Genomic DNA, 18,852 nt, shown 5'->3' with positions numbered 1-18,852 from the left:
TTTTTTTTTTTTTTTTTTTTTGTCTGTAGTCTCTTGGCTGTGCAGTAGTTTTTCATCTTTCTCATGTTTGGGAGGCTGTAGGCATTTGCTCCACTATAATTTAGGTAATTTCTTGAATCTTTTCTCACCATTTTTGAGACTAGGGTTTGAGGGCGAAGTATTTATTTTTTTCATCATGATAAATGTACTCTTTAATCCTGTCTGCCATTTCATCCATCCCCCCACCCACCTACTCTGTAGTAACCATCAGTTTGTTCTCTGTAGTAAAGTCTATTTCTTGGTTTGTCTCTCTTGCTCTTTTTTTCCCTCCCTTTGCTCATTTATTTCTTAAATTCTACATATGAGTGAGAATATATGGTTTTTGTCCTTCTCTGACTGATTTATTTTGCCTGTTAGCATTATACTCTCTAGCCCCATTCGTGTTGTTGCAAATGGCAAGATTTCATTTTTTCATGGCTGAAAAATACTCCATTGTGTATATATATACCACATCTTCTTTATCCATTCATCTATTGATGGATACTTGGGCTGCTTGCATAGTTTGGCTACTGTAAGTAATGTTTCGGTGAACACAGGGGAGCATGTATCCCTTTGAATTAGTGTTTTTGTATTTTTTAGGGTAAATACCAAATAATGCAATTACTGGATCATAGATCATAGATCATAATTTTTGAGGAACCTCCGTATGCTGTTTTCCAGAATGGTGCACCAGTTTGCATTCCTACCAACAGTGCAAGAGGGTTCCTTTTTCTCCATATCTTTGCCAACATTTCTTGTTTGGTGTGTTTTTTATTTTAGCCATGACAGGTGTGAGGTGATATTGTAGTTTTGATTTGTATTTCCCCGATCTGAGTAATGTTGAGCATCTTTTCATGTGTCTGTTGGTCACTTGTATGTCTTCTTTGGAAAAATGTGTGTTCGTGTCTTTTGCCTCTTTTAATTGGATTATTTTTTTTAGGTGTTGAGCTGTATCAGTTCTTTATATATTTTGGATAACTAACCCTTTATCGGATTTGTCATTTGCAGATGTCCTCTCCCATTTTCAGTGGGCTCTCTTTTAGTTTTGATTGTTTCCTTCACTGTTCAGAAGCTTTTTATTTTGATGTAGACCTAATAGTTTATTTTTTGCTTTTATTTCCCTTGCCCCAGGAGACATATCTAGAAAAATGTTGATATGGCTGATGTCATAGAAATTTCTGCTTGTGTTCTCTTCAAGGATGTTTATGGTTTCGGGTCACACATTTAGGTCTTTAATCCATTTTGAGGTTTTTTTTATGTGTGTATGGTGAAAGAAGGTGGTCCCATTTCATTCTTTTGCACGTGGCTATCTAATTTTCCGAAAACATTTGTTGAAGAGACTGTCTTTTCCCCATTGTATATTCATTCCTCGTTTGTCATTAATTGACAAATCTTATTGACCATCTAATTGTGGATTTATTTCTGGGTTTTCTGTTCTAGTCCATTGATCTGTGTGTCTGTTTTTAATGCCAGTACCATACTGTTTTAATTACTAACCGCTTTGTAATATAACTTGAAATCTGGAATTGTGATACCTCCAGTTTTTCTTTTTCAACATTGCTCTGGCTATTCGAGATCTTTTTGTGGTTCCATATAAATTTTAGGATTGTTCTAGTTTCATGAAAAATGTTATTTTGTTAGGGATTAAATGTTTAGAGTGCTTTGGGTGGTATAGACATTTTACCAATATTTGTTCTTCTAGTTCATGAGCGTGGAATGTCTTTCCATTTCTTTGCATTCTTTTGACTTTCATCAGTGTTTTATAGTTTTCAGAGCACAGGTCTTTCACCTCTTTGGTTGAGTTTATTCCTAGATATTTTATTATTTTTGGTGCAGTTGTGAGTGGGATTGTTATAATTTCACTTTCTGCTGCTTCATTATTAGTGTATAGGAATGGAGCAGATTTCTGTACACTGATTTTGTATCCTTTGATTTTCCTGAATTCATTTATCAGTTCTAGTAGTTTTTTGTTGGAGTCTTTCAGGTTTTCTCTATATAGCATCATGTCATCTATAAGGAGTTTATTTCTTCCTTACCAATTTGGATGCCATTTATTTATTTATGTTGTCTGATTGCTGTGGCAAGGACTTCCATTACTATGTTGAATAAAAGTGGTGAGAGTGGACATCTTGTCTTGTTCCTGATCTTAGGGGAAAAGCTCTCAGTTTTTCACCGTTGAGTGTGATATTGGCTGTGGGTGTTTCATATAAGGTCTTTATTATGTTGAGGTATGTGAGGCTAATAAGTATTTTTGCCTCTTTCTGAAGCCAGAGGGAATGGTAGGGCAGGGTCAGATCTCTTTTTAAATACTTGATTAAATGTCTTATACTAGATTTTAATCTTTCAGCTATGTGGGGGTTCATTCCTATGGGAGAATATCCTAAGATTTTATATAACTAATTCTTAGCCTAGATCCTTGACTTTCAAAGAGCACCTCATCACGCTTCATGTCTTTCTCTCCTGTTTTTTCCTATTTCTGCCCTGAAGCTGGTCCTACTCTTTAGACAGAAGAAGAACAAATTAAGGAGGCAGGATAACAAAAAGATAAAAGATTTCTTCTTTCCAGATTTGGGAGTTTTTATGGTATTCTAAGAATTGCAAGGAATTGGAAACAGGATTAACAGCTGAATCTTACAGCTCAGACCAGGACAGTTTCTGCTCTGTTTCTAAAATCTCTTATTTCATTGCTTGGTTGCCAGTTTTTGTTTAATGAGTTATTATCTGCCTTTTCCATCTCCCCAGTTTTGGTTGCTGTTGGCTTTCTTATTTTATTTAGTTATTTACTTTTTGCTGGTTTTTGTTCATTTGTTTTTTTACTTAACACTGGAAAAATATAATGTGATTTAACATACCTTTTTAAGCGTTGAGAGTTATTTGAACATAGGCACTCTTTCCTTTTTGGAAACTCACTCAATTCCAACACAGAATTGAATTATCTTAAAATAACTCATTTTCTTTCTTATGTTATCACTATGTATTAATTTCTAATATCGAGCTCCCTGATGAACTCTTCTTGGCACTTAGTGATAATGAAATTCTTTACTACATACTAGCCTTTTTAATCTTTGTTAAAAATTTACTGTAGGGGCGCCTGGCTCAGGTGGTTAAGCGTCTGCTTTGGGCTCAGGTCATGATCCCAGGGTCCTGCGATAGAGCCCTGTGTAGGGCTCCTTGCTCAGTGGGGAGTCTGCTTCTCTGTTTGCCTGCTGGTCCCCCTGCTTGTGCTCTCTCTCTCTCTCTCAAATAAATGAATTAAAAAAAAAAAACTTAAAAAAAATTTACTCTAGAATTTTTCTGGTAAGTAAGCTCAAGCTCGAGATTGCATTCCTTCTAGAATTTACTTTCTAATTTATCCTAAACATTTCTGTCATTGGTTCAGTGATTATATGTATACTTTCAAAACTCTCTGAGCTCTGTTTAATTCCTTTGGGTCTGAAGACGTGAATTTAAGTATTATCTCTATTGTCTTACCCTTTAATTTTCCTTTCAGAATTTCTTCACCCCTTCCAGTTTGCACATGGAAACTCTAAATGTAGGTTAAAAACTCCTGTATAACTCATTCCTTAGTGTCTTTACATGGAAAATAGTTCATTGTGGAACTAAAGCTACTTTATTTTATTTTTTTTAAAGATTTTATTTATTTATTCATGAGAGACAGAGGCAGAGGGAGAAGCAGGCTCCCTGCGGAGCAGAGAGCCCGATGAGGGGCTCAATTCCAGGACCCTGGGATCATGACCTGAGCCGAAGACAGACGCTTAATCGACTGAGCCACCCCCAGGCGTCCCTAAAGCTACTTTAAAATAGAAATTTTTCTCTCCCTTCTTTCCTTCCTTTCCCCACTCTTTTAAATTTCCATGTTAAAATTTCTCATCATGGATACCTTATCTATTTTTTTTAATTAAAAAAAGTCTGCTTTTCTAGAGGGTATTATGCTAGGCGAAATAAGTCAATCAGAGAAAGACATGTATACCACTGATATGAGGAATTCTTAATCTCTGGAAACAAACTGAGGGTTGCTGGAGTGGTGGGGGGTGGGAGGGAGGGGGTGGCTGGGTGATAGACATTGGGGAGGGTATGTGCTATGGTGAGCGCTGTGAATTGGGTAAGACTGATGAATCACAGACTTGTACCTCTGAAACAAATAATACATTATATGTTAAAAAAAAAAAAAAGTAGGAAGAGAAAAATGAAGGGGGGGAAATCGGAGGGGGAGACGAACCATGAGAGACTACGGACTCTGAGAAACAAACTGAGGGTTCTAGAGGGGAGGGGGGTGGGGGGATGGGTTAGCCTGGTGATGGGTATTAAAGAGGGCATGTTCTGCATGGAGCACTGGGTGTTATATGCAAAAAATGAATCATGGAACACTACATCAAAAATTAATGATGTAATGTATGGTGATTAACATAAAATAAAATTTAAAAAATCTGCTTTTTAAAAGTTTTAGTTAAGTTTCTTTGGGAGTGTAGATAAAAGAATCTACCTTGTGGTTGTTTAAGCGATTTGTTTCTGATCTATAAAAATGGGTCCTTGCAGGGCTCTTTTAAGGATTAAATGAGATAACTTATATATTTGTATAATTCTGATTATTTTTATTGTTAATTGTGCACACTGTTTCACTTGGGAGTGACACTGGTTGTCCTGACCTATGGCTTTACATAAAAAATATCCAGTATTAGTTTATTTCCTTCTGGTTGTTTTCTCTCCAGGCATAATACATTTTAAAAACAAACTCATATTAACCATTTTTCTAAATCTCTAAGTATTCCTACAGAGCACACTTCTTTTAGTGGCCATTATATGGTTTTATAATAATTTTTTCAACCATATCTGTTGTTGCATATTCAGATTGTTTTCAGTTTTTTTGTCTTATTGCCAATAGTACTATAATAAACTGTATTTAAACCTTTGTTCACCTCCTGGAGGTGAAATTACTAGGACAAAAAGCATTTTTATGGTTTCTAATTCTTGCTTTTAAAATTGTCCTTCACATATTTATAATCTCTCTAATAATGTATGCAAGTGCTCATTTCACTATAGCCGGGTCAATATTGGGTCTTATCATAAAAAATAAAACCCAACAATTTTGATCACTAGGTGAAAGAAAAATATTACCTTTACTTCTTTAATGGTTTAGTTGCACATTTTTTGTTGTTCAGTGACTATTTCTTTCATGAACTGTCCTTTGTACATTGTTCTATGGCATATATAGGTATTTTTTATTTATTTGTAAAAAAGTTTAAACAGTGCTAAAATATAGGACATATTAATTTTACTCATTTTCCAGGATTTTGCTTTTTAATGGTTTTTAAATGTAGAAGCATTTTAAATTTGAATAACTAAAACTGCTTTTTCCCTTCCTAATATTTTACTTTGTGTTTATACTTAGAAGAGTCTTTTCTTCCTAAAAGTTAAAGATTTCAAAAATATTTTCTGCCAGACTTGTAGATTATTTTGTCACTTAACGCTTTAAAAGAATCCATCTGGATTTTGTTTTATTTTGAATAAGATATTTTCCCCCAGATTATTAACCAGGTTTTCTAGTACCATTATTTTGTAATTTTAGATGTTCTCTAGAGATTTGGAAACCCTTCCTTGTATTATGCTAAATATTTACATATAATTGAGTCTTTTGCTGGAGGTTCATTTTGTTCTGATGTATTAAAATCAACCTCTCTCTTTTTTAAATCTTTCTCCAAATTTTTATTTAAATTCTAGTTAGTTAACATACAGTGTAATATTAGTTTCAGGTGTAAAATTTAGTGATTCATCATTTATATACAACACCCAGTGCTCCTCACAAGTGCCCTCCTTAATCCCCATCACCTATTTAAACCCATCCTCCCAGGGGCGCCTGGGCAGCTCAGTTGTTAAGTGTCTGCCTTCGGCTCAGGTCATGATCCCAGGGTCCTGGGATCGAGCCCCACATCGGGCTCCCTGCTCAGCGGGAAGCCTGCTTCTCCCTCTCCCACTCCCCCTGCTTCTGTTCCCTCTCTTGCTGTGCCTCTCTCTGTCAAATAAATAAATGAAATCTTAAAAAAAATAAAATAAAATAAACCCATCCCCCCATCATGTCCCCTCCAGAGTCTATTTCTTGGTTTGCCTCCCTCCCTGCACCAATCTTCATTTGTTTTGTTTCTTAAATTCCACATACGAGTCAAATCATATGGTATTTGTCTTTCTCTGACAAATTTGCTTTCACTTAGCAAAATACTCTCTGGCTCCATCTACATCATTGCAAATGTTAAGATTTTTGTGGCTGAGTAATATTCCATTGTGTATATATATACCACATCTTTATGCATTCATCAGTATGTGGACATTTGGGCTCTTTCCATAGTTTGTTGATAATGCTGTTACAAACATTGGGGTGTGCGTGCCCCTTCGAATCAGTATTTTTGTATTTTTGTTTCCTTTGGGTAAATATCTAGTAGTGCAATTGCTGGATCAAAGGGAGTTCTATTTTTAACCTTTTGAGGAACCTCCAAACTGTTTCCAGAGAAAAATCAGCCTATCTCTTTAATGAAAGTAATCAGACTGCTCTGATTGATATTTTACAGACTAGTAATTTAATGTCTTCAGTCTGTTAACACTGAATATTTGCAGTCCTCATCTCAGGATACATTTCTTGATGTATCACATAGGACCAGAGTTCTGTATAATTCCATGATGATTTCAGTATGTTCATATTTTCCTGTATGTACATGTGCCTACTTTGCCTTTTACTCTCAAGTAGTTTTCATGTTTTAAATGTTTGTTTACCTTGTTGGGTCATTTACTATTAAATCATCCCAGCTCTTCTACCCTTGATGAATATAAGCCATTATGGGAAGTAGAACAGGAAGGACAGAAAAGCCTTCTTTATTATCTTTTTTTTTTTTTTGAAAGATTTTATTTATTTGACAGAGACAGCGAGAGAGGGAACACAAGCAGGGAGAGTGGGAGAGTGAGAAGCAGGCTTCCCGCTGAGCAGGGAGCCTGATGTGGGGCTAGATCCCAGGACCCTGGGACCATGACCTGAGCCGAAGGCAGATGCTTAATGCTGAGCCACCCAGGCGTCCCCCTTTATTATCTTTATGGGAGAAAAATATTGATAGAGAACTTACAGACCCAGGATCATTTGAGCCTCATATTTATAAATTACCCAGTTGTGGATTCTAGTCCTGTTTCAGTTAGCTACTGTTGCTTGAGAAAACACCCCACAACTTATAGTGGCTTATAACAGGCGGGGCTCAGCAGGAACAATTCATCTTTCTTCCATGTGGTATCAACTGGGTTTACCCATGAGGTTACATTCAACTGGTGATTGGTGGGGTGATATAAGATAGGGTTTTTATTTTATTTTATTTTATTTTTTTATTCTTTTGACATTTTAAGTGTTTTACTAAATAATTCCAGCAAGACAGTCTTACTCACATGTCCGGTGCTGGCTGTAGGGTGGGGTGCCTCAGTTCTCCATAGAGTCTCAGTGTCTACTTGGCTTCTCTATCAGAGAGTATGAACTCATTATTTACATGGTGGCTGAATCCAAAGGGCAAAAGTGGAAGCCATTTAAGACTTCTTAAAGCTTTGAGCTCCTGAACTTGTACATCACTGTGCCATATCCTCTTGGCCAAAGCAAGTCACAAAGCTAACCAGGTTTATGTGGGTAGAGAAGAGGACATCTTATGATGGGAGGAGTGTGCGTGCCCCTTCGAATCAGTATTTTTGTATAGATGCAAAGAAATTGGTGCATGATTAGCGGATCATTATTAAGATCTGTCACTATTAAAATGTAACTCTTTATGTGATATAGGTTAAGGAAAAAAAAGAAGATAGCAGGAGGGGAAGAATGAAGGGGGGGAATCGGAGGGGGAGACGAACCATGAGAGCCGATGGACTCTGAAAAACAAACTGAGGGTTCTAGAGGGGAGGGGGGTGGGGGGATAGGTTAGCCTGGTGGTGGGTATTGAGGAGGGCACATTCTGCATGGAGCACTGGGTGTTATGCACAAACAATGAATCATGGAACACTAATCTAAAACTAATGATGTAACGTATGGTGATTAACATAACAATAAAAAATTAAAAAAAAATGTAACTCTTTAAATGATAGTAAATTTCACACCCAATACTGATTCTTACATATCGATTCGAACAACTGAAAACAATTCGGTTAAAATTTTTTGTTGTTAAATAAAGTTGGGCTCCTGATATGTAATTAACTTCTAATTAGTTGAGTTCTTTCTTATATTCAGTTCATCAGTTTTAGTACTTCAAAGGGAAAGTAGCACACCATGACTTTAGATTATTTTTGTTAGAGATAGCTGATTCATTCATTTCCTTTTTTAAAGATTGATTTTTAGAAAGAGAAAGAGAAAAGAGCACATGTGTGAGCGAGAGAGGGAAATCTCAAGTAGACTCCCTGCTGAGTACGGAGCCTGACTCTGGGCTCAGTCTAATGATCCTGAGATCATGACCTGAGCCGAAATCAAAAGTCAGATGCTTAACCGACTGAACCACCCAGGCGCCCCACTTCTTTCCTGAGTAAACCTAGGAAAGAATTTTTTGCCTGAGTTTTTAGTTTGTGGGCCATAGAATTTAATGTATAGTGATGTAGAATCTGAGACTATTCTAATGTGATAATGCATGTCAAAGTGCTATGTAAATTTTAAAGTGCAATTTATAAAATGTACACAGAAGTATTTGGTGTTTTTAACAGGAAGAAAATACAGTTTGCCAGATATAAATGTAGCAAATAATTATGGGCTTCAGTTGTTTATACATAATTTTAGGTTGGTTAAGAATAAGTATGTTGAAGTCACTTTAAAATTAGTTATACTAGTAATGTTGTATTATTAGTATTGTTTACAAAATAATAAGAACATGATCAGCCGAAGTGATCTTTTTATTTTTTGACAAGTATTCATTAACATTTTGAATTACTAAACAGAATTATGAAAGAAACTCATCTTTATTGTACATATATGATTATGATTTAAATTTAAATTGGATTTTATTTCTATTCATTTCTAGAAATATAAAGAAAAGGACAAACACAAACAAAAACATAAGAAGCAACCAGAACCATCTCCTGCATTGGTTCCTTCTTTGACTGTTACCACAGAGAAAGTAAGTTTTAAGTGCCATATTTTGTTTCATATAAGAACTAGTTGTGTGCTGGCTTTTACCTTTAAGAAGTGTTGTCATTCCTAGTATCCTGGTTCCCTTTAACTTTTCCCACCTCTTTAACCCTACATTAAGCACTTTAGGATTCCCATTTCTTAGTCCTTTATCCTACCTTCTGTTTATTCTGTACTTGCTTTTGAAAAATAATTGAGTAAGGCTAACTACTTGGGGGTGGGCATCATTGAGATTAAGAATTTGGGCTGTAGAGTGGGTTTTGACCACCTGTGATTTTGAATTCTGGCTTCACCCCTTACTGAATGAGCTCTTAGGTTAATTAACCTCTTTGTAACTCAGTTTCATTCTTCTGTAAAGTGGGGGAAATAATGATTGGAATTGAGTGAGAAAATATATGTAAAGCAATTACAACAATATCTGGTTCATAGGAAGCATTACAGTTATTATAGTAAATGTTAAATATTATTAAGATTATTATTATATGCCTAATTTGAAAATAAATGGAGACAGGGAAAGATAGTGGAGACATAGGTAGCAGGGGTGGGGTGGAAGGAAGTACAGTAGGAGATGAGGCTGGGCAAGGGGCCACTCATGCAGGGCTCCATTCAGTGGAATGGCTTGGTTTTTTAGTTTGAATGAAAAGTGAGCCATTGGTGCGTTTTGAACTGAGGTGTAGTATGATCTGTCTTAGGTTCTGTAAGGATCTCTGGCTGCTTCGTTGCAGATAGACTGTAGAGAGTCAAGGATGGAAGCAGGGAGGCCATTAGGAGATTATTACAATAATGCAGAGAGAGATGGTGTTAACAATGGAGGTAGTGAGAGGTGATCAGATTCTGAGTATATTTAAAAGTAGTTTTCTCACAGAGAAGATGAGAGGTGTGAGAGAAAGAGAGGATCCAAAGAAGAGTCAAAGGGTATTGGGCCGGGAATGGATTGCTGTTAACAAAGATGGGAAAGGCTGTGGGTGTGGTAGGTTGAGGGCAAGATGAAGAATTCAGTTTTGGATATGGTATTTGTATCCTCCTGCTGTCAGAACAAATTTAGCAGTTTAAAACGATATAAACCTATTATGTTCTTGTTCTGTAGGCCAGAAGACTGGGTGGGCTCAGCTGATTACTCAGGGTCGTTCAAAGGTGAAATCAAAGTGTTGGATGGCCTGGGTTCTCACCTGGGAGCAAGTGCTTCTAAGCTCATTCAGGTGGTTAGATTTATGCCCATTTCCTTTCTGGCTCTCTACTGGGGTCTGCCCTTATGTTCTAGAGGCTCTCTTCAGTCCTTGCACGTGGGTCTCTCCATTTGTTGGCTTGTTGAATCCTTCTCACCCTTGGAATCTCTCTGACTTCTGCTGCAACTCTTCTGCTTCTGGCCAGAGAAAGTTCTCTTCTTTTAAGGGTTCATGAGATTAGATTGGGCCTACCTGAAAAATCCAGGATAATTTTCTTGTTTTAAAGTATGTAACCTTAGTTACATTAGCAGAGGCCCTTTTGCCATGTAATATAACATATCACAGGTTTCAAGGATTAGGATGTGGACATCTTGGCAGGGCTCTTCTGCCTACATTAGGGTTGAGATATTTATTAGACATCCAAGTAGAAATGTTAATTAGCCAGTGGCATGCATAGTCTGGCATTTGGGAAAGAGGTCCAGACTTTGGATATAAATTTGGGAGTTGTATCTCTGTAGAGTTTACTTTAAGCCATAAGAGTGGGTGCCAGTGGAGGAGTGAGTGCAGGTAGGGAGTAGGGAGAAGAGGTCTTAGGAAGCCCTAGGGCTGCCAGTGTGGAAAGAAGAAGGGAAACTAGTAAACAAGACTGAGAAGAGGCCAGGGTTTGGAAGAAAACCAAGAGGATGTGAATATGCTGGAAGCCAAGTTAAAGAAAAAAAAAAAGTTAACCATGTCATAATAATATGAGGACTAGATGTTGTATTGAGTCATGATGATGATCTGAAAGTTCTAGTTTGAACTTTCTAGAATGTTAAAAATGGAAACATACAGTATGTACACTTTTTTTTATCTGACTCGTTTCACTCAGCGTAAGTATTTTGAGATTCATCGATGTTGTGTGTATCAGTAGCTTCTTTTTATTGCTGACTACTTGCTGTTGTATGGACATAACCATAATGATTATCCATTCAGTAATTGATGGACATTCAGATTGTTTTCCAGTTTTTGACTGTTACACATAAAGCTACTGGGAACATTATATAAATCTTTGTACAGACAGATTTTTCTTGCATAAATACTGAGGAATGGAATAACTAGGTCACATGGTAAGTGCATCCTTAATTTTTTAAGACACTATTCCACTATTTTCCAAAATAGTTGTACCACAACGATTCTGCCAGCAATGTACCACAGTTCCTATTCCTCTGCATTCTCTGCAACACTTGGTATGATCAGTCATTATAATTTTAGCATTTCTAGTGGGTATGCAGTAATTTCTCGTGGTTTCAGTCTGTATTTCTTTAATGACTACATTATGTTGAACATCTTTCCATGTGCATATTTGACATTTCTTTATTTTCTTTGGTGAAGGTCTGCTCAGATCTATCCACTACTTGCCCTTTTTTATTGGCTTGTTTTCTTAATACTGTATTTTGTGAGCCATTATGTGTTCTGGATGCAAGTCTTTATCAGATACATTATTTTTGCAGGTATTTTTCTCACTCGCTGGCTTAAAAAGACTTTTTTTTTTTTTTTTTAAGGTAGACTCCATGTCCAGTGTGGAGCCCAATGTGGGGCCCGAACCCATGACCCCAACATTAATTAAATGCTCAGTATATACATTTTTTAATATGTTTTCTTCTGGAAGTTTTATATTTTTATGTTTCACATTTAGGTCTATGATCCATTTTGTGTTAAATTTTGCATATAATGTGAGTTATACATCAAAGTTCACTTACTGAATGACTTATCTATTGAATTATAGATAACCAGTTTTTCTAGACCCACATGTCTCCACTGAATTGCCTTTACCCACATTTGTTGAAACCCATTTGACCATATATGTATCAGTTCTCCATTGATCTGTCTGCTTTTACATTTAATACCACACCATCTTGATTACTGTAGCTTTATAATAACCAGTTAGGTTTGGTAGGATCCATCTTCCGACTTTGTTCTTCTCTTTCAAAGTCATTATGGCTATTTTACGTTCTGTTTTTATGTGAATTTTAGAATCAGATTGTTAAGTTGTAGAAATAAAATTGCCTGTATTTTGATTTAAGCTGCATTGAGTCTACAAATCATTTTGAGGGAGAATTGATGTCTTAACAATATCGAGTCTTCTGATTCATGAAAAGAGTACATCTCTTCATTTATTTAAGTCTTTATCTTAGCAACAAATGTGCAGGTTTTTTACATCTTTTTTCAGCTCTATTCCTAAATATTTGATGTTTTTTGATGCTATTAGGATCTTTTTTTAAAATGTCAATTTCTGGGGCACCTGGGTGGCTCAGTCGTTAAGTGTCTGCCTTCGGCTCAGGTCATGATCCCAGGGTCCTGGGATCAAGCCCCGCATCAGGCTCCCTGCTCGGCGGGAAGCCTGCTTCTCCCTTTCCCACTCCCCCTGCTTGTGTTCCCTCTCTCACTCTCTCTCTCTCTCTCTCTCAAATAAATAAATAAAATCTTAAAAAAAATAAAATGTCAATTTCTGATTGTTCCTTATTAGTACATAGAAATACATTTTTAAATTTTTCATGGTTATCTGGTACCTTGCAAACTTGCTGAAAATTTATTTCCAGTAGCTTAATTGATTCCATGGGATTTTCTTCATAGATGATCATGGCCACTACAAATAAGATAGTTGTACTTTATCCTTTCTGATCTGCCCCTAATTTCTTATTATATTGTTAAATATTTAAGTGGTGAGAGTGAGCATCTTTGCTTTGTTCTTGATATTAGGGGGGAAATAATATTTTTTTTTAAAGATTTTATTTATTTTAGAGATAGGGAGAACATGAGCAGGGGTAGGGGCAGAGGGAGAGAATCTTAAGTAGGCTCTATGCTGGGCATGGAGCCCCATGAGAGGGGCTCGATCTCATGACCCTGAGATCATGACCTGAGCCAAAATCAAGAATCCCACACTTAACTCAACCACCCAGGTGTCCCAGGGGAAAAGTAATCTTTTAACCTTATATATGATGTTTAGGAAGTTTCCTTCTGTTCCTAATTTGCTGAGAGTTTTTATCAGCCATGGATATTAGATTTTGTCAAATCAGTTTTCTTCATATTTTGATAGATATGATAGGTTTTTTTTTCTTTTTTAATCTGTTAATGAGGTGAAGTACATTGATTGATCCCCCCCCGTTAAGCCAAACTTGCATTCCTGGGATATATCCCACCTGGCCTTGATGATATTACCATTTTTATATATTATTGAATTCAGCTTTTTGAAATTTAAAGGAATTTTTGCATCTGTGTTCATGAGGGATCTTGGCCTGTAGTGCTCTTTTCCTTTTTTTTTTTTTTTAAAGATTTCATTTATTTATTTTGAGAAGGAGTGCACGAGAGTCTGGGGAGGGGCAGAGAGGCAGAGGGAGGGAGAGAGAGAATCTCAAGCTGACTCTATCCTGAGCGGAGCCTGAATGAGGGCTTGAACTCAAGACCCTGAGATCATGACCTGAACTGAAATCAAGAGTCAGATGCTTAACTGACTGAGCCACCGAGGCGCCCCTGTAGTTTTCTTAGACTGTCTTTGGATTGGGTTACAAAATAATGCTGGCCTCAGAATGAGTTGCCAAATGTTCACTTTTGTTCAGTTTTCTGGAAGAGTATGTCTAGATTTGGTATTACTTCTTAATGTTTGGTAGAATTTACTTTTTTATTATTTTTTTATTATGTTAATCAGCATACATTACATCATTAGTTTTTGATGTAGTGTTCCATGATTCATTGTTTGCGTATAACACCCAGTGCTCCATGCAGAACGTGCCCTCTTTAATACCCATCACCAGGCTAACCCATCCCCCCACCTCCCTCCCCTCTAGAACCCTCAGTTTGTTTCTCAGAGTCCATCGTCTCTCATGGTTCGTCTCCCCCTCCAGTTCCCCCCCCCCAGTAGAATTTACTTTTAAAGCCATCTGGGCGTAGAGTTTTCCTTGAGAAGGATTTTAAACTATAATTCCATTTCTTTAATAGAGGACTATTTAGGTTATCTATTTCTTCTTGAGGTACCTTTGGCAATTGGTATCTTTTTTCTTTTCTAATCTAGGCTGGCTAGAGGTTTTGAATTTTATTGATCTTAAATTATTAGCTTTTGTATTCATTGATTTTCTCTGTTGATCTTAATGTTTTGTATTTTAGTTTTCAGTAGTTTTAGTTTTCTGCTCTGATTTTATTTTTTCCTTCCTATTTCTTACTTTGGGGTTTACTCCATTCTTCTTTTTCTAATTTTTTAAGGTATAAGATGATAGAATTTATTTGAGGCCTTTCTTTTTTCTGATATATAGGCAGTTTTAAAAAATTAATAAACTTTTTTATAGCAGTGTTGTCTATTCAGTAAGAATGGAATCATACTTTCTAGTTTAGAACCTGCAGATACGTGTTTTGCACTGACATTTTTGTAAATACTCAACTTTGAGAATTTGTTGTTTTTTTTTTAATTTTTTTTATTCATTTGAGACACAGAGATAGAGGGGGAGAGGGAGAGAGAGCGAGCATGAGCAGGGAGAGAGGCAGAGGGAGAGGGAGAAACAGGCTCCCCGCTGAGCCAGGAGCCCTATGTGGGGCTCGATCGCAGGACCCTGGGATTATGACCTGAGCCGAAGGCAGACGCTTAACCATCTGAGCCACCCAGGCGCCCCTGAACTTTGAGAATTTGTAAGTAAATTTGTGCATTTCCATTTTTAGGAAGTGAACACCCAAAAGAAGTTCCCACACATAAAAATTAAAGAAGGAATAGATAATGGGTAGATTTAAGTGCTGTGTGGGTGTGGAAATTTTGCTTGAGTGGCAGACAACTAGCTCTTATTTATTTATTTTTTTAAAATGCAGCTTATTTGAACTTAAACCAAAACAAAACCAGTTCATCCATTCCCCCCCGCTCCCCATCTCCTCCCTTGCCTCTGGCAGCTACTAATCTTCATTTTTTAGAGCAGTTTCAGATTCGCAGCAAAACTGAGTGGAAAGTACAGAGATTTCCAATGTAGCCTCTATCACCACACATACACATCCTCCCCCACTATCAGAGTGGTACATTTATTACAAGCTGTGAACCTACACTGAAACATCATTATTGCCCAAAGTCCATAGTTGACATTAGGGTTCACTTTTGGTGTTGTATGTTGTATTCAATGGGTTTTTACAAATATTTAATGACATGGTATCCTACAGAATAGTTTCACTACCCTGAAAATTCTTTGTGTCCTGCCTGTTTATTCCCCTTTCCTGTCAAGCCCAACAACCACTAATCTTTTTACTATCTCCATAGTTTTTACCTTTTCTAAAATGTTATATATATAGTTGGAATCATACAGTATGTAGCTTATTCAGATTGACTTCTTTAATGTAGTAATATGCTTTAAAGTTTCCTTCATGTCTTTTTTTAAGTTTTATTTTATTATGTTATGTTAATCACCATACATTACATCATTAGTTTTTGATGTAGTGTTCCATGACTCATTGTTTGCATATAACACCCAGTGCTTCATTCAATACGTGCCCTCTTTAATACCTATCTCCAGGCTAACCCATCCCCCCACCCTCCTCCTCTCTAGAACCCTCAGTTTGTTTCTCAGAGTCCATAGTGTCTCATGGTCTGTCCATGTCTTTTTTAAAAAAAACATTTTAAGACATTTTTTAGAGCAGTTTCAGGTTCACAGCAAAATTGAGAGGAAGGTACTGAGATATCCTTTATATCCCCTATTCCCACACATATATAGCCTCCCCTGATATCAACACCCCTCAACAAAGTGGTAAATTTGTTACTATCCGTGAACCTACATTGACATATAATTATCACCCAAAGTTCATAGTTCATATTAGGATTCACTCTTGGTGTTGTATGTTCTATGGTTTGGATATATGTATAATGACATGTATCCACCATGATAGTATCATAGAATATCACTGCCCAAAATATCCTCTGTTTTCCAACTATTATCCCTCCCATCCTCCAGCCCCTGGCAGCCACTGATCTTTTTACTATGCCCATACTTTTGCCTTTTCCAAAATGTCATGTAGTTGGAATCTTACAGTATGTACCCTTTTCTGGCTGGCTTTTTTCACTTAGTAATATGCATTTAAGATTCTTCCATGTCTTTCCAAGGCTTGATGACTGATTTCTTTCTAGGACTGAATAATACTTTATTGATTGGATATACCACAGTTTATGTATCCATTTACCTAAAAAAGGACATCTTGGTTGCTTTCAAGTTTTGGCAATTGTGAATAAGGCTTCTATAAACATCCTTGTGCAGGTTTTTGTGTGGACATAATTTTTCACTTCCTTTGGGTAAATACCAAAGAGTGTGATTGTGGGAAAATATGGTAGGAGTATGTTTAATTTTTTAAGAAAGTGTCAAACTGTCTTCCAAAGTGCCTGAATCATTTGACATTCCCACCAGCAATGATTTGAGAGTTCCTTTTTCTCTACATCCTCACGAGAATTTGGTGTTGTCATTGTTCTGGATATTGGCCATCATAATAGGTGTGTAGTGGTATCTCATTGTTTAAATTTCCATTCCTCTGCTGACATAGGATGTGGAGCTTCTTTACTTGTGCTTACTTGCTCTCTGTATATCTTCTTTGATGAGGTGTCAAGGTTTCTGGCTCTTTTTAAAATCAGTTCATTTGTTTTCTTATTGTTGACTTTTAAGAGTTCTTTATATATTTTGGATAAGTCTTTTTTATCAGATATGTCTCTTCTTAGAGTACAGTTGACAACACAATGTTGCATTAGTTTCAGCTGTACAACCTAGTGAGTGATTCAGCAACTCTGTATGTCATACTTGCTCACTACAAGGGTAGCTACCATCTGTCACCATATAATACTATTAAAATGCTATTGACTATATTCCCTATGCTGTATCTTTTAATTCCCATAATGTATTCTTTCCATAATTGGAAGCCTGTATCTCCCACTCCTCTTTACCCATTTTGCTTATCCCCCATGTCCCTCCTTTTTGATAACCATCAGTTTGTTCTCTGTATTTATAGGTCTAATTCTGCTTTTTGCTTGCTTATTCATTTATTTTTTAGATTCGACACATAAGGAAATCATAGGTATTTGTCTTTGTCTGACTTATTTCACTTAGTGTAATAATATCCTGTAGGTTCATCTATGCTGTTGCAAATGGCAAGTTCTCATTCTTTTATATGGCTGCATAATATTCCAGTGTGTATTCCTTCCTATTCCATATATGTATATATACCACATCTTCTTTATTCATATATCAGTGGCCACTTGGGTTGCTTCCATATCTTGGCTCTTGTAAATAAAGCTGGTATAAGCATAGGATGTGCATTTATCTTTTTGAATTAGCATTTTTGTTTTCTTTGGGTACCAGATACCCAGTAGTGGAATTATTGGATCATGTGGCATTTCTATTTTTAATTTTCTTTTGAGGAATAGAAAAATTTATGTAAATAAAAAGGTAATTTAGTTGTCTTCTGAATTCTGTTTTTAATTTTTTGAGGAACTTCTGTACTGTTTTCCGCTGTGGTTATAACAATTTACATTCCCACCAACAGTGCACAAAGATTCCTTCTTCTCCACATCTTTGCCAACACTTGTTATTTCTTGTCCTTTTGATTCTAGCCATTCTGATAGGTGTGAGGTGATATCTCATTGTTTTTGATTTGCATATTTCCCTGATGATTAGTGACGTTTGGCATCTTTTCATGTGTCTGTTGCCCATCTGTATGTCTTCTTTGGAAAAATGTTTATTCAGATCTTCTGTCCATTTTTCAATCACTTTTTTTTTTTTGGTGTTGAGTTGAATAACTTCTTTATATATTTTGGATATTAACCCCTTGTCAAATATATCATTGACAGAGACACTCTTATGCAATAGGTTACCTTTATGTTTTATAAATGATTTCCTTTTATTTGCAAAAGCTTTTTATTATGATGTAGCCCCAATAGTTTATTTTTGCTTTTATTTTCCCTGCCTGAGGAGACATATCCAGAAAAATGTTTCTATGGCCTATGTTTTCTTCTAGGAATTTTCTGGTTTTAGGTCTCACATTTAGGTCTTTAACCTATTGAGTTTATTTTTGTGTATGTAAGAAAGTGGTCCAGTTTCATCCTTTTGAATGTAGCCATCCAGTTTCAGCACCATTCATTTATTAACTAATTTATTTAGATTTTATTTATTTGAGAGAGAGAGAGTGCATGCCAGCACGAGCAGGGGAGGGGCAGAGGGAGAGGGAGAAGCAGACTCCCCACTGAGCAGGGAGCCTAGGGGCTCGATCCCTGGACCACCCTGGGTTCTTGACCTGAGCCTAAGGCAGATGCTTAACCAACTGAGGCACCCAGGTGCCCCTTCAGCACCATTTATTGAAGCCACTGTCTTTTCCCCTTTGTCATAGATTAATTGACCATGGAGGCATGGGTTTATTTCTGTGTTCTCTTTTCAGTTCTATTGATAGGTGTGTCTGTTTTTGTACCAGTACCATAGTGTTTTGATTACAACAGCTTTGTAGTAGATATTGAGATCTGGAATTGTGATATTCCAGCTTTATTCTTCTTTTTTTAAGATTGCTTTGGCT

General features: G+C 36.5%; 1 protein-coding gene across 1 annotated transcript in view; it reads left to right on the top strand.

Moving 5' to 3' along the window:
• The window catches only part of MLLT10 (MLLT10 histone lysine methyltransferase DOT1L cofactor), a 223,585-nt gene that overhangs the window by 123,082 nt on the left and 81,651 nt on the right, over positions 1-18,852 (top strand). The window contains exon 9 of the mRNA XM_044915534.1: positions 9,033-9,128. Coding sequence (XP_044771469.1) covers positions 9,033-9,128 — 96 coding nt within the window. The remainder of the gene's footprint in view (positions 1-9,032; positions 9,129-18,852) is intronic.

This window comes from Neomonachus schauinslandi, chromosome 5 (assembly GCF_002201575.2).
Source record: "Neomonachus schauinslandi chromosome 5, ASM220157v2, whole genome shotgun sequence".
NCBI lineage: Eukaryota > Metazoa > Chordata > Mammalia > Carnivora > Phocidae > Neomonachus > Neomonachus schauinslandi.
This window is presented reverse-complemented; position numbering and strand designations above follow the sequence as displayed.